This window comes from Camelus ferus, chromosome 6 (genome assembly GCF_009834535.1).
Source record: "Camelus ferus isolate YT-003-E chromosome 6, BCGSAC_Cfer_1.0, whole genome shotgun sequence".
In the NCBI taxonomy this organism is placed as follows: domain Eukaryota; kingdom Metazoa; phylum Chordata; class Mammalia; order Artiodactyla; family Camelidae; genus Camelus; species Camelus ferus.
In genome coordinates this window covers 14,430,041-14,446,631 of record NC_045701.1, presented here as the reverse complement: position 1 = coordinate 14,446,631, position 16,591 = coordinate 14,430,041, and the positions used below count along the sequence as shown (strand labels likewise).

Genomic DNA, 16,591 nt, shown 5'->3' with positions numbered 1-16,591 from the left:
TTCAAAAAAGATTCACGCATATACCAGCATGTTTGTGTACTAACTGAATGGAAATTTGGAATATTAGGATCATTAGGTCCCCTCAGGATAGAGGTGCTTTGAAAGACAGTCCACTGCTTTGGCAAGAATTCTCACATTTGTATTCCATTGGAAGACATAATAATCAATGATAATCAACATGATAATAATCAGTCTCCTTCCTGCCAGGAGAACCATCTATGCCTTATTCTAATAGCGTGCCAATCATTTCAGCTACATTTTCATTCCTTCTGTGATGATATCAGTGGTTGATAATTAAATTCACATGTTTGAACCCCACTCCGAAGTCACTGCAGGAGCTGAGGCACCTACATCACACAGTTGTAAAGGTGCTTTGCCGTAACCATTCTTAGCCCTGTGGTTGCTGTGGAGGGATCCTGTTTTGGTTACTGCTCTTCCCAAGGGTCGCCTCATGTTCTCTCCTGGAATTGCCCAAAGGGAGAATGCAGGCTGGGCTTAAATTCTCAGGAAATGCCTAAGAAAGGAGATCATTTGGAAGACACTAGATCCTGAATTTCATACGGTAAAACGGAGAGGGGGAGGGAGTAGTCCCAACAGAAAACTGTCTTGTTCATCTTTGCTCAGCCTCCCTCCCTCGGAACTCAGGAGGAAGCCCAGCGGGGGGTGGGTGGCAGCATCTCCTCTAGGGTGTATCTGGTAGGTCAAGAGCGGCCCCATGACTGGATGGGCTGACAGTCTTTGAGGTTTAGATTAGAAAGAGTACCAGGGCCCTTCCCATGTTACTGTGGCAGATCAGGAGCAGAAATACAGACAGTTCATCAAGGAAGCAGAAATTGACCTCCCAGACAGCACCTCCCAGAATGGCCGGATTTCGGTCTGGTCATTACCCAGAGCCCAGTTCTCAGCTACGCTGGCCTAGAGACTTGATCTTGTCAGTGTACCTGGGAGCTGTCAGATTGGAGCAGGGCAATGGGGACTGATCCACTAGCCAGATTCACAGGAAACAGATAAAACAAAAATTGAACTTGGCACTGGGAGCCAAATTATAATCAGAGTTGCTTAGTGAGTACAGGGCCAGAGAAAGATATGTTTGTTGGATGGTCTCAGTGGCCTGTGTTTATCACACAGAGCATCTTCTTCCAAGACAATGCCAGAAACACAGTGACAGATTATTTATTTGAAAAGAATTTGTAAAGCACTTAGAACAGTGCCTAACATGTAGGAAGTCATTCAATCTTTGTAATAAGCAAAGTATATTTATTAACCCGATTTTACAGATGAGGAAGCTGAGGCTCAGAGGAATTTAGCAACTTCTCAAATCATACAGATAGTACATGACACTCAGAATTTAAACTCTGGCTGATTGCCCCTGACTGCCACTCTTAACAACCACCAGACTTGCTGGCTCTGAACATTTGCCCTTTCTTGGCTGTGCTGGCTGCCTCCCTCCTTCTAAGATGTAGATTTCATCACATGAGGAGCTCAGAGGTGCACCTCTGCCACCTGTTGGCCGACTCTTCTGGGACCCTTCCCAGGCAGCCACCTGTAATTTCTCACTTGGAATTTCATTAGCAAAGGGAAAGCTGGGTGGGCAGTTGCAGTTAGAGCACTGCGCCCACCCCCGCCCCGCCCACCTGGCTCCCACTTCCCCATGCTGTTTCTTGCAGACTGTACTGCCCCCCAGTGCAAGTTCCCTGTAATACAGGAGACTCAAAATCTCAGCCTTCTTCTCTGAACTTTTATATGCTGATGTCTCTTATTTCCCACCCTGGGAAGCTTTAGATTGGGAAAGGACAACTCTTTTTGGTACTGAGAGATGGGAGAAATGGGGAGATTTACACTGAAAGAGGCCTATGATTTTTTAGCTCTTTGTCTCTAGAAAAACTGCATGCCATAGTCCATATAATGTTAGATCTTAAAATATCCTCAGATTCAGTCCTACCTTCACATTTTACAGACGAGAAAACTGAAGGGATGAATCTTCTTAACTAGGAGGTCTAAGTAGATTTTCAGTTTGGAGACATAACTAGACCATTGTCCCTTAGAGCCTAAGTGATTCCACATGTGTAGATGTAGAAAGACATGTGAAGATTGCTAGTGGTCTTGGGACGAGAGGTTTTATAATACTTACTTAATACTACGCATATGTCATGCACTTTGCAAGGCAAGAGGGGTCTAGAGACTAATCTTTATGATACGAAGAATTGTTCTTCGAGGGGCAAATGAACAATGTGGACATCTTAACATACCTTCCCAAACTTAAAGTTTATTCACTGATTATCTTTGCTTTCAGCTGTTCTTGGGGTACACAATTTGCTCAACAATCCCAAATTTGATGAAGAAACGACCAGCACAAAAGGAGGCAAAGGGCCTGTGAGAAGTAAGTTGACGTGAAATCTGTGATTCTGTGAAACTTGGGAGCCTCCGGGTGGTGCTGGCGGGAGAGAGGCCTGTTGACTTGGGCCCCCTGGTGTGCCCAGAATTCTGTTAGGCTTTGAAGGTGGATTTTGTCAGCTCACCAAGGATCACTGGCTCTAAGCAATCAAACTGGAATAGATCAGCCAATAATGGGAGCTCTGTTTAGCGGTATAACTAGGACCAATCAATGTTTTGCTCAGAACGTGCTCTCTTGGTAGGTCTGTTCAGTCAAGAGAGGAAATTACTGATAAAAAGTTGCTTTACGTTCCTCATGATGTTTTAATCAACTCCAGTATCTTCGATAAGTTTTCTTCTCTATTAGAGTGTCTTGTTGTCTCAATAATGGATGCTTGTCGTTAGAATTTGAACACCCACTTCCCCCAGAGAGCAGGAAAGACACACTGAGGTGAATTTACTGGCACAGAAAGTTCAAGACCACTATCTTCTAGGTCACTGTTTGCCGGAGAAATGTACAATTCATTAGACTCTCTCGCTTACTCATTCATCAGTCATTTACTAAATGCCTACTGTGTCAGGAATGTTCTAGGCTTAGGTACAATGGTCAAAGATGGTCCCAGCCCAAGGGAACTTAGTCTCTCTGTGGGAGGGAGGGATGGATCAATAATCAGGTTGTCACAGTACAGTGCTATCCAGGTGCTGTGAAAACTCAAAAAAGATCACAGTGTCTCTTAGGTTAGTTATATTTTATTCTCTTTCATAGTGACTTGGGCAATGCTTTCTATTCTCATAAGTATATTTATCAACCACTGTTTACACTGGGTGATTTACCCAGATGATGTGCAATATTCCTTTTATTTTCCTTCCGGTTTCTTATGCATACCGATGAAAAATATTCATCCTTTTAACTTCAATATCAAAGGGTAACGCTCTGACAACATGTTTGTTACTAAAAGTCTGGTGCATAACCTTCTAGGCTTTTATACATACATACACACACATATATTGTTAACTTTTCTAAAGATTTCATTTTTTAGAGCAGTTTTATATTCACAGCAAAATGGAGAGAAAGGTACAGAGAGTTCCCATATAGCCTCCCCCACTATCAGCATCCTGCACAGAGTGGGACATTTGTTACCGTGGATGAACCTACCCTGACACATCATTATCACCCAAAGTCCATGGTTCACATTACGGTTCACTCTTGGTGTTGTACATTCTCTGGATTTGGGCAGATGTACAATGACATGTTTCAACCGATCCACTCTGCTCTGCCTGTTTGTCTCTCCTTTCCTGTGAACCTCTGGCAACACCTGATCTTTTAACTGTCTCCAAAGTTTTGCTTTTTCCAGAATGTCATACAGTTGGAATCATACAGTTTATAGCCTATTCAGACTGGCTTGTTTTACTTAATAATATGCATTTACAGTTCTCCTATGTCTTTTCATGGCTTGACAGATCATTTTTTTTGAATTGAGATATAGTTGATGTACAATATTATATAAGTTATAGGTGTACAACATAGTGAGTCACAATTTTTAAAGTTTGTACTTCATTTATAGTTATTATAAAATATTGGCTATATCCCCTGTGTTGTGCATTATATTTCTGTAGCTTATTTATGGTCCACAAAAGAGTTTAACTTCTTACTCTATCCTTGCCTTTCCCTCCCAACTTTCCTCTCCCCAATGGTAACCACTAGTTTGTTCTGTATATCTGTGAGTCTCTTTTCTTTTTATGAAGTCTTAAAAAAGTTTATGATATGTGTGTATGTATAAAAGCCCAGAAGGTTATGTACCAGGCTTTTAATAACAAACATGACAGAATGTTACCCTTTGATACTGAATTTAAAACTAATTTGTTTTATTTTTTAGATTCCACATATAAGTGATATCATACAGCATTTGTTTTTCTCTGTCTGACATTTCACTTAGCATAACACCCTCCAGGTCCATCCATGCTGTTGTGAATGGTAAAATTTCATCCTTTATTATGGCCGAGTAGTATTCCATTGTATGCATCTATGTACCACATCTTCTTCATCCATTCACCTGTTGATGTAGACCTAGGTTGCTTCCATATCTTATCAGTTGTAAATAATGCTGCTCTGAACATTGGGGTGCATGTATCTCTTCAAATTAGCGCTTTTTTTTTTTTCAGATATATTCCTAGGAGTGTAATTGTTGGGTCATATGGTAGTGATACATGATTTCTTTTTAATGCTGTATAATATTCCATTATCTGGATATACCACAGTTTATTTATCAGTCCACCAACTGAAGGACATCTTGGTTGCTTCCAAATTTTGGAAATTATGAATAAAACTGCTGTAAATTTTCATGTTCTGGTTTTTGGGTGAACATAAGTATTTCATTTTTCATTAACTTTTTCAAATCATGGTTCTCGTCTCTCATCAGTACATGCAGGTTCACTTCATTCTCTTAATGAATAGATAGCATCATGTTATGTGATTATGCTGTAACTTATTTAACATTTTTGCATTGATGGGCATTTTGTTTATCCTGTTTTGCTGTCACAAGTAATATGTCAGTGAACATCCTCAGATTTATATCCTCATGTATTCATGCTATTTTTTCTGTAGATTAGACTTCTAGGTACAGAGTTACTGGATCATAAACTATCCACATTTTATATTTTAATAGATAATGCCAAATTATTCTTCCAAAAATGTCACACCAGTTTACATTCCCACCAACAATATGTGAGGATACTTTTTCCCCCACATTGTTGCTGACTCTGAATATTATCTCTTTTTACACTTTTTTGGCTAATCAAATAATATCTCATCTTTCAATTTAAGAGTTTATAGTTACTTTTTTATATTTCTTGGTTGACTCACAGAGATTCCTCTGATTGTATTACTTGTTCTGTTCATTTCCAATTGGGTTGTCTTGTTGACTTGTAGGAGCTCTGTGTGTATTGGAATATTAACCTTTCGTATGTTACATATATTGCAAACATTTTCTGTTAACTGCTTTTAAGAATTCTCCCATTTTTCTTTTCTATTCCTTTCTCTTCCTGTACTATTCTCAAAATTAAAGCCCCAAAATGGAAATCAGAGGCCATGGTCAAGAGCCGGGGGAGGATTAAGGTTTGGGAAATAAAGAGACTCATCGTTTCTTTTCTGCTTCTTAGATTCTTCGGTTTGGTTAGTATAGTCTGGAAGAGGTCCATGTGGAGCACCAGTAATATTCATGGGTGAATATTCTTTTGAGGGTTGGAGTTTGCTGTAGGGCCTCCTGCACTTTGGGCTCAATGGAAAGTCAGCCACTGAGACTTCTCATTGTGCTTAAAAAGCCCCAACTTTTGAGACTATAATTCAGAGCCCACATCATTCCTATGCTTGCTTAGCTGAGACTAAGCTAATTGTCATTGATATTAGAATATTACTGGAATCAGAGCATATGAAAGAAAGGTCGTTTGGAGGGAAGTCATCTCTGATTTTTAATGGGAGAGCCCTTACATTTTCTTTTTAAAATTAAAACTTGAATCTTAGATGTGGTCAAAGGTGAAAAAGTCAAGCCAGTGTTTGAGGAACCTCCCAATCCCACAAATGTGGAAGTAAGTCTGCAGCAGATGAAAGCCAATGATCCCGGCCTGCAAGAGGTCAACCTCAACAACATAAAGGTATTTCACTGTACTTGTCAGTTGCTTGATTTCTCATGAGATCAGAAACTTGCTGGAGATGACTGAATGCCTGCTTTCACACCTGTTTGCAATCCTTTGTAGCCACTGATTTTGAGGCAGGATATCCTATTCCAGAGAAGTGGGTTTAAAAAAAAAAAAAAAGAGTGATTTCTAGAATTCTTTTAAAAGAATCACAGTACTTGTGTTAAACATAGTGTATTAGTTATCTATTGCTGAGTAACAAATTACTCCAAAACTTAGAGGCTGATAATAGCAAACATTTATTATTTCACACAATCTCTGAGTGTCAGGAATCTGGGAGTGACTTGCTGGGTAGTTGTGGCTCAGGATTTCAAATGAGGCTGTAGTGAAGCTGTTAGTCAGGGCTGCAGTCATCTGAAGGCGTGGCTAGGGCAAAATGGCTCACTCATGTGGCTGTTGGCAGGAGGCCTCAGTTTCCCACCACATGGACCTCTAATACGGCTGCCTGAGTATCCTCACATCATGACAGCTGGCTTCCCCCACAGCAAGTGATCCAAGAAAAAAAATAGCAAGCAGGAAACCACAATGCCTTTTATGACCTGTTCTCCGAAATCACACATTTGTCACTTCTGCTTTATTCTATTTGACAATAAGTGAAGTCCCTCTCCAAGGCAGGAGAAATGTGTGTATGTGTGAGAGAGAAAGGAGGTTAGGGAGTGGGGATGGGAGAAAACACTGCCTGACATCTGTTTTGTTCATTCTTGTTGGGCCAATTTTTAGCATTTAATAATGTTAACTGATTTTTTTCTTATTGAGTACTGGCTATGCATCATATATTTTGCTGAATACTTGAAATTCATTATCTCATTTAATCCTTGGTGAGACTTGAAAAGGTTTAAGTTGCCCCAGCGGTCACAGAGCTAGTCTGTAGTGCCTGCAGGACTCAGGTCAGCCTCTAGCCAAGCCCCATGTTATCTCCCCCTCAGGTGGTCAGTACTGTGCTAAGTGCTGTAGAGGGCAGAGTCAGATTCATTCAGTCTTTATTCTGAAGAACTTAAATTAGGAGGAAAACGCTAAACAAATAATTACAGCATGATGTGGTAAGCCCCCAAATGTTACAGAATTGTGGGTAAGGAAAATGTTGATCCTGCCTAGAAGAGCCAACAAAGGGGACAATATTTCTACTGGGTCTTGAGAGATAAGTAGGAATCAATCAGAGCAAAGGACAAAGGAATTTCTAGGCAAAAGAAAAAGCATGTCTGAAAGATGGAGGGGAGAAAGACCATGGTATAATAAAAGAATGGCAAGTAGGTCACTCTGGCTAGAATATAGAGAATGAAGGAGAAAAAGAAGGAAGTACAGTGCGTGATGCATAATTTGGGGGGAGTAGGGTAAACAGAAAAGTGACGCCAGAATGTCCCTTTGTGTTAGATTGGCTCACTGGACACTAAGTGGCGCTGTTGGCTCAGGTTCGGTTGGTTGCTGAAGATGGGTGATAAGTGTCTTGATGGAGGGGACAGTGTGCAATTAGCCGTCTAAACATACACGGTATTTAAAAGCTGTGGGGCCTTAGCTTGGGGTGAAGGTGCTGCAGACTGGGATTGGGTCCTCAACTCTCTGTGCCTTCCTCACCTTAGAACATTCCAATTCCAACCCTGAAGGAATTTGCAAAGGCTCTGGAGACCAATACCCACGTGAAAAAGTTCAGCCTGGCCGCAACCCGCAGCAATGACCCTGTGGCGATTGTAAGTAAAATCCTTAGAAATGTAACATGAAATATTTAATTTATTAGAATTTATTTTTAATTTGTTTTCTCAATTAACAATTTTTAGATCTGGTATTTTATTTTCCATATAGTTAATAAACAAAATTAGTTATAATGAGGCAGTAAAACAAGAGCTCAAGAGTCAGGCACTCTGAATTCGTTAGAATGTTCAAACTACGCTTTTAGGAGAAAGAAACAAGATTAGATTAGACATCTAGCTAAATACAGATTTAGATTTTGTGCTGTGGTTAGTACAAATTTTCTGAAACTTTTGCATCTATAATAACATTCTGTCATAGTCATTGGCTATTATGAGACCCCCCCAAGCCCTACAGGAACTTGGCCAACATTAAAAAATATTAATGTATATTTCATTTTAATCTTTGAAATAGATTAATATGTCTCAAAAATATTTTAAACAACCAAATCTTGAAACATTCTTTGTTTGATACTATTAACCAGAATATGAAAAAAATAACCAACCAGAAGCCCTATTCCTTCTCTGCCCTTCAGATAATTCAAGTAAATAAGGAAGCTCCTGGACCCAAATAAATACAATTACCATTGCTGTCATCAGTGGTAATCCTTCTATTAATAGCTAACATTTCTTGAGCGATCAGTAAATACCAGCGCTGATCTCTGGGCTTTACACATGTCACCTCACCTAATCCTCAGTATAATACAATGAGGTGTGTACTGTTATGAGTTCCTTCCCACTTTAATAAATGAGCAGTCTGAGGCTCAGAGGGGTTAAGTAACTTTTCCAAAGTAACACAATCAGCAAGTGGCAGAGCCAGGATTCACCACCAGGCCTTTCTGGTTCCACAACCCCGGATTCCTGACTACCAAGCTATGCTATATTTTATACACAGCACCTCACTGTCATAACGTTTGCTAAAATATGCCAATTATCAGAAGCCTGAGCATGAGCCTGTGGTTCTACAGCATCTGATGCTCAGCACTTGAATCCAGCTAGAAAAATAAAAGTGTTCTTGACTGGATGATGTGACTTAAGTAACATGTCTGTCGGAAGATCTAAAATAGCATTAAAACCAGACAATGTGAGAGTAATGACTGCCCATCATGGGTGCTGGCACAGGGTAGATGTTTGAAAAATATCTGTTAAATGAATGAATGAACTTGCCCTCCAGTCTCTCAGCAATAGAGACTATTTCCATGATGTTGATAGCAAACTTGAAATAAGCATTCATGTAAAAAAGGGACTAAGCTACAAAACTGACTTTTTTTCCAGCAGTTATTACATATCTAAATTTGTAGGTTGAAAGCAGTTTGAATTTGAAACCTATCATTAAAACAGAAAAAGAGCAGAGCTCGATCATTGGTAAGGTGAAATTAGCAATTTAAGGGTTCTTATCTGTGTATGATCTCTATCCTTTAGTAGATTTGTTTTCAACAAAGCAAAGATTTACAATATATTTTGTATGTAAGTAACTAAAGGGATAATAAAATAATTTGTCATTTCTGTTTAATATATTATTTACAGTAAAATGGCAGGGATATGAACAGTTTATGGTTCATTGTCAATGCTACTAGAAAATAATCTAACTTCTGCTCTAGATCAGATAACTTGCTAAACAGACTGAATAAATTCAAAATATAATGATCTCTTTGATACTGTTTTTCATCCAACAACTATGTATTGAACGCATGCCATGTGACAAGCACACCGTACAACTGCAAGGAATAATTGCTATCCTTTAGGGAGAGGAAAGCAAAGCTTCTTTCAGCCTATGCCTGGATACTTCACATGGTCTAGCCCTCACCTGGCTGCCCCCAGATGGTTCCCCTTTCACCTATGCCATAGTCAGGAAAGACCTTTTCTTAGCTTGGAAGTTGGTTGATTACCCCACAGGCAAAAGAGATATTTAGACTGTGACTATGGCTGAACAACTCACTGTTGAGAATTACAAATCAGCATTAAAGCAAGAGCTTCATAAGGGGAGAGTATAGCTCAATGGTAGAGCGCATGCTTAGCATGCACAAGGTCATGGGTTTGATCCCCAGTACCTCTGTTAAATAAAAAAATAATAATAATAAATAAGTAAACCTAATTACCCCCTCCAAAAAAAGTAAAACAAGAGCTTCAAGAGACTTTTCTATATATGTTTCAGAAACAAAAACAAAGTACTTGTGGGATTATTGTGAATGTAAACAAACCACATGTATGTGAGCTGACATTATCCCCGTTTTACAGATGTGACAACTGAGTCTCAGAGTTTGAGTCACTTAACTAAGAGTATATAATATGTGGCCAAGCTAGGAAGCGAATTCAGCCTGTAAAATTCTGTAGTTTGACCTATAATCAAATTATTGAATGGTAAATTTTCAGTTTTCCATGTCCCAGGCACTTCCATGTAACCACATCTGTGGCAGGGAATATTTATAAAACTTGCCACACTGAATGCCAATGTAAAGAAAAGGCCCAAATTATTTTTTTAAATGTTGTTATTATTAGCAGTGATGCCGCATACAAATCAAAAGTTTAGGACAGCACTGTCCAATAGAAGTAAAATGAGAGCCACAAATGTAAGGCACATGTGTAATTTTAAATCCTCCAGAAGCCACATTAAAAAAAGAACAGAAATGGGTGACATTAAATTTAATAATATATTTTCTTTAAACCAGCATACTGAAATAGTATCATTTCAAAACATCAATGTGAAAATATAGTGAGGTCTTTTACAGTATTTTTCTCGTACTACATCTTTGAAATCCAAAGCGTGCTTTTCATTTACAGCATGTGTCGATTCAGAACAGGCACTTTTCTGAATCGTGCACCGTGGCTACTGCTGGGAGAGTACAGGTTTGGGCAATGAAGGAAACTGCATTTCCCCCCAATACTGTAAAGTACAGACAGCAAAGCCTTCTCTTTGAAAATGTGTTTCTACTCTAATTGTTTTCTATAGCCTTTAAGAAATCTTGTCTTTGCTTTACTAATGTTCTTATTCCCCAGTACATGTAATAGGTGCTCAAATGTTTACTGAACTGAAGTGAACCTGGGCCTCTAGCCCAGGGTTATGTTTGGCTGAGTCTTTCCTTGTTTTGTTCAGTATGAGAAAAGTGTTTTTCCAAGTTGAAAAGAAATTGGCAAGATCCCGGCTACTTGCCAAGAGGTCCTGCAACTTTTTTTATAAAGGCCTAATTGCTCTGACATTTTGTTATTATAGTAATGGAAGTAAATCCCAAAGCTTGGGGCATCCACAAGGAAAGGCCTGATGCCTTCCCTTCTGGGGCTCTAATTAAAATGTGTGCATTTAATTCTAACTGAAGGCCTAGCACTGAATAAATGTATTTTTAATTTACATGGTGCATGGTAACATCAGTGCAAATCCTTGAGCCTTTCTTGTAGTTCAAGTAACTGCTTGCGTACTACACCAGATTATTCTTCTAGTCCAGTGGTTCTCAACTCAGAGCAATTTTGTCCTCCCGGGGACACTTGGCAGTGTCTGGAGATATTTTTGGTTGTCATGGTGGGGAGGGGTACTGTTGGCATTTAGTGGGTCTCAGAGGCTGCTGAACCTTCTGCAGGACACAGGACAACCTCCCACAATGAAGAATTCTTTGGCTTCAAACGTCAATGGTGCTGAGGTTGGAAATCCTGTTCTTGTCTCAAGTTGGTTTCCTTCTCCTCTTCCTTCTTGTCTTTTCCACCATCAAAGCAATTAAAATAGTCCAGAAGTTCCTTGTTCTACTCTCCAGAGCAATCACTAGTCGTGGTTTGTTTTTCATTCTTCTAGTTGTTGTCTGTACGACTTTAAATAAGGAGACTGTCGATCCTGGCTGAATATTAGTCACCTAGAGAACTTTTGAGAAATGCAGCTGCAAGTCAACTATACTGTAATAACAAAAAAACAAACAAACAAAAGCAGCCGTCCAGGCCACAGCCTGAGATTCTGATTTAATTCATCTGGGGTGGAGGCTAAGCATTGGTATGTTTTTTAAAGCTTCCAGGTCACTCTGATATACAACCAGGATAAAAAACCACTAATAGACATGTATTTTTATTTTTGATTTATTGTCTTGGGTAATTTTTGATTCTCCTTAAAAAAGATGAGGACAGTTCTGTCCTCATTCTGCCTTCTATCCCTCCTTCCTCTTTATCTTTGAATGGTAGTTATTCTATCATATCATACATTTGAGCTTTATACATTTAATGTCATCATATTCTGTTATGCATATAGCCTAACTCCAAAAAATTAAAACTTATCACCAGCATTTACAATTATCTGACTATACAAATACATAAATCTCTGTTCTTGTGGACCTTACAGTCTGGTGACTCATGCTCGTCTTATCCTTGTTCTTTTGTAATTTTTTCTACCTAGATACTTTTAGGACTCTCTCTCTTTTCCTTTGGAGTTCTGAAATTTCACTTGTATGTGCCCACTTAGGAGTCTTTTGTATTTATTCTACTGAGCATCCAGTGGGTTCTTTCAGATAAAGACTCGTGGCTTTCTTCAACCCTAGGAGATTTTCCCCTGTTCATTTCTGTTGTCTTTTTGCTGCTGTTGTTGTTGTTTTGTGTTTTTTTTTTTTTTTTGGTCCTTCTGAAACTCCTGTTAGATGAATGCTGAGCTCCTCTGTCTTTCCTCCATGTCTCCTAACATTTCTCTTGTATGTTCTCTTTGTCTTTTCCTCTACATTTTTGAAAACATCTTCAGCTTCAGCTTCTAGATTACCAACTTGGTCTGCAGCTGCATTTGTTTTATAATTCTAGATTTTAATGCAGTATTTCAAAATTTCAAGGCATTTTCTTGTTTTTTGTCCTCTTTTTAAAAAAATATATATATATATAAAATAGCCAGTATTTATTTATTTTATGGCTTTTCTTTTTCTTCTTCTTCTTCTTCTTCTTTTTTTTTTTTTGAGATGGGGTGGGACAGAGAGAAAGAATAATATTTAGAAGTTTTGCATATTTCTGTTCCCTGAGTGATCTTGGTTCCGTAAGTGGCATGTTATCCTGTTTGGTCAACTTGGCTTTTCTCTTTCATGATGTTGGTTTTCCTAATATGTCTGGCAATCATTGGTTGCCTGTTCATATTTCCAAATAGAGAACAAAATAGATTTGTGTAAACCAGGACCGTCTCCCCCTCTGCAGTTATGTGGATCTGGTTCACCAATAGATCTCTCCCTTAAAAGGGAGGCCCCTTTATATTTCTTCATTTTGTTACCAACGGACAGGCTATGTATTTTATTTATCAATTATTGACTCTGCCCCTCCTGCTCAAATATAAGCTCCCTAGAACAGGGATTTTTGTTTTCTCTACTGCTAGCACACAGTAGAAGCCTGATAGTCTTTTTTTAGTAAGTGATTGAATGAATGAATGGGTGCTTTTGTAAGGAGGCAGGTGAATTGTTGGGCAGCCTTCCCTGTAGTGTGTGCAATGGAGGCCCACAGGCAACCTGGGAGTCCTCCGCAACTGCTCCACTTAGGAGGGCTTTGCTCTGGGAGGGGTGCATTTCAGTATATTTCCTTCCTGGGCATTGTTGCACTGCATCTGGTGGAAGGTCTGGAGATGCCTCAGTTTCTGCACCACTCTCTCAGGACCTAGCACCCTCAGTAGAGGCTCATCCTGGGAGATTTCTCCCTGATAGTTGTGCTGGGAGTTGCTCTCTTTCAGGGAAGCTACAAGGAGGGGTGCTGGGCCCTCCATCTGCTCTAGCAAAACTGTGTGTTCCTAAGGCAGTTCTGTAATCAAACGCCCTTACCAAGTCTTACCTCTGGCGTCTCAGGCAATCATGTGCTAATTTCTCCTCCAATCTTTCTATTTTCTGTACTTTAGCAATGTTTCAAAATAATGGCCCTCTTTTTTTGTTTTATTGTGCTGTGAGAGTTCCAGTCACTTAAAAATCATGTCTTCTCTTCATGACAGTGGGAAACTTTGGGAGTAAGGAGAGCAGACAGGTATGTGTGTGCAGTCTGCCATCTAGAACTGAGTCTTCAGTGGCTCTGCCACTCTGAGTGGTGATTTTGTTCTAAAAGTTATCTTTGAAAAATCCTGATTTACAGATGACCTGAAATAATAGGACTAAATTAGTAGTACCCAAATGCTAGTCAGTGATAAAATTTTCTATCCATTTATAGTAAAATGGAAAAAAATGAAATAATTCTGAGATTATGTCCTTTCTACATTTTTTAAAATGTTAAGATGCCTTTTCTTTAAAAAATGACAATGATAACAGATGGTAGTGGGTTTTTTAAAAATGTCCTTACTTAATAAAACAAAGTTTTATTCTATGTCAGTGTATATTCTTTTTCATTATATATTATTACAAGCTATTGAATATAATTCCCTGTGCTATACAGTAGGACCTTGTGGTTTATTGAACTAAATGATTTTTATTGCGGTTTTCTTGTCTTTGTTACTTGGAGGTGAAAGTATGATTTAACTAAGATTTTCCTTAAGTACTGTAAAAAATATCTGTTTAAGGTAGGGGTGGGGAGTTGAGTAGATAAATCTTTGGAAACCCTAATGGTTATTTCTTTTTTACATAATAAGGCTTTTGCAGATATGCTAAAAGTAAACAAGACCTTGAAAAGTCTAAACATAGAATCCAATTTTATCACTGGTGCTGGGATCCTGGCCCTTGTAGAGGCACTAAAAGAAAATGACACCCTGACAGAGATCAAGATCGACAACCAGGTGAGCTAACTCCCCAGGGTGCGTGAGAGGAGGAGGAATGCCGCAGTGAAGGGAGCTGAAAGACCCAGTTCTGTGACTTGATGTGATGTTCTGGTTTTCCAGTGAACTGGGACTGCTTCTAGCCTGTGGAGGGTGTGTGGGAGACCATATTAATGATTAAGTGGTACACCGTGGGGCAGCCTGAGACAGAAAGCGTCCGCTCTCCCCCAGCCCTGGGCTCCTCAGGCAGCAGAGGAGAAAGAGAGGAGGTGGGAGCAGAAGCGTCAACAGCTGCCTTTTTTTTTCAGCCTTCATCATCCTTGCCTCTTAGCAGGAATCTCAGCCCAGTCCTGCCCCAGCCGTGCTGCTGCCTCTCACTGGGACTGTGAAAAAAGTAGGGTGGCCATGCCCAGAAACAGGCTTCTTGTCCCTGGTTGGAGGCTGCCAGAGCCAAAAGAGCAGTCCCAGGTCTTGCTGTCTGGTGCTGGCCACAGAACCTGTTTAAAGGAATCAGGGTTCTAGAAGATGGTCTGGCTTAGAGTCCACACCCACAGTGTGATCACAATCTCAGCCTCTGTTGCAGCATCTCTCCAGTTCCCACCAACAGCCAAAGCGGGCTGCTTTGCCCTGGAGTCACCACCCCTTGTGCCCTGAAGACCCCTCTTTCCCAGCATCAGCCCACAGTGTCTCTAGAGTTGCTCTGTTGACTTCAGCTGGTTCCTGCCACAGACAGCAGCTCTCAGTTCTCAGCATGATGCTGTGCCTTGCCCCTTTGGCTACAGGGACTTATCTGTAATGGGATTCAGTGAATTGGAGAGGTCTAGACACTGTATAGTTGGAATAAAGGGTCCTGGAATGGACTAGAAGGAAGAGAAAGTAAGGAGACTTGTGTTGTGGGCATTTCCTGTGGGGTGATGGGAGGCGCAGTGTGAGGAGGGCCTGTTGAGAGTGCCCCCTTCCTGTCTGGGAAATGCCCTGGTCTGGACCCTCCAAGGTCTGATAAAGCCCCAGGATGCCACCCAAGACTTTTGCCTGAGCCTGGAGACCCCCAACAGATCCCATGAATAGCTCTACTCTCCTTTTTTTTTTTTTGGCTAACCCAGACAAGTGGGCTGTCTCAGTGCAGGTCCTCTGCCCCTAGACCCCTCCTGAGGCTTGTTATCAGGGAAGCAGGGAAGCCCCACCAGGTACTCCCTCACTCTCACCCTCCCCAGAAGGGATGCATTATCAAAACAGCTTGCCCCGTGCAGAGGTGTGGAGTGAGTCCCCGGAAATGTGCGTGTGGGGATGCCCACACTCGGTAAGCTCGCTCCTATGTATCCTAGTGTGTCCAGCTGCTAGTAAATTAAGAAAGAGGCATCAGGAAGTGAGAGAGTAGGTTAACAAGTTAGAGGGAAATAAGGAGTGAAAAGAAGTGAACCCTCAGGGATATATATCAAATAGACTGATATCAAATAGACTTACCATAGATCCAGCAATCCCACTTCTGGGTATATATCCAGAGAGAACTCTAATGCGAAAAGATACACACACCCCAATGTTCATAGCAGCACTATATACAATAGCCAAGACATGGAACCAACCTAAATGTCCATCAACAAATGACTGGATAAAGAAGTTGTGGTATATTTATACAATGGAATACTACTCTGCCATAAAAAAGAATAAATAATGCCATTTGCAGCAACATGGATGGACCTAGAGATCATCATTCTAAATGAAGTAAGCCAGAAGGAGAAAGAAAAATACCATATGATATCACTCATGTGGAATCCAAAAAAAAAAAGGACACTATGAACTCATCTACAAAACAGAGACAGACTCACAGACTAAGTAAACAATCTTATGGTTACCAAGGGAAGGGGGTGGGAAGGGATAAATTTGGGAGTTTGAGATTTACAAATGTTAGCCATTATATATAAAAATAGATTTAAAAAAATTTAAAAAGACAAAAGGAGCAAAATATTTTCAGCATGTTTGACAAAAGTCTAATTTCCTAATATACAATATACTTAACAAATCAGTTTTAGAAACAGGAACCATAAGCTGGTAGAAAAATGGACAAAATGACAGAGATAGGTAGTTTCTAAACAAAGAAATACAAATGCCTAAGAAAATTATTGTTCTTAGTCGTAATTTGAGAAATGCAAATTAAAGCAATTCAATAAATGTGAAT

The 16,591-nt window shown here is 39.9% G+C and overlaps 1 protein-coding gene across 4 annotated transcripts in view; it reads left to right on the top strand.

Moving 5' to 3' along the window:
• TMOD2 (tropomodulin 2) overlaps positions 1–16,591 on the top strand; it is a 47,230-nt gene that overhangs the window by 19,452 nt on the left and 11,187 nt on the right. For all 4 annotated transcript variants that reach the window (XM_032481195.1, XM_032481194.1, XM_032481197.1 and 1 more), the window contains exons 5-8: positions 2,294–2,380; positions 5,894–6,024; positions 7,644–7,751; positions 14,293–14,436. In XM_032481195.1, the coding sequence (XP_032337086.1) occupies positions 2,294–2,380; positions 5,894–6,024; positions 7,644–7,751; positions 14,293–14,436 (470 nt within the window). The remainder of the gene's footprint in view (positions 1–2,293; positions 2,381–5,893; positions 6,025–7,643; positions 7,752–14,292; positions 14,437–16,591) is intronic.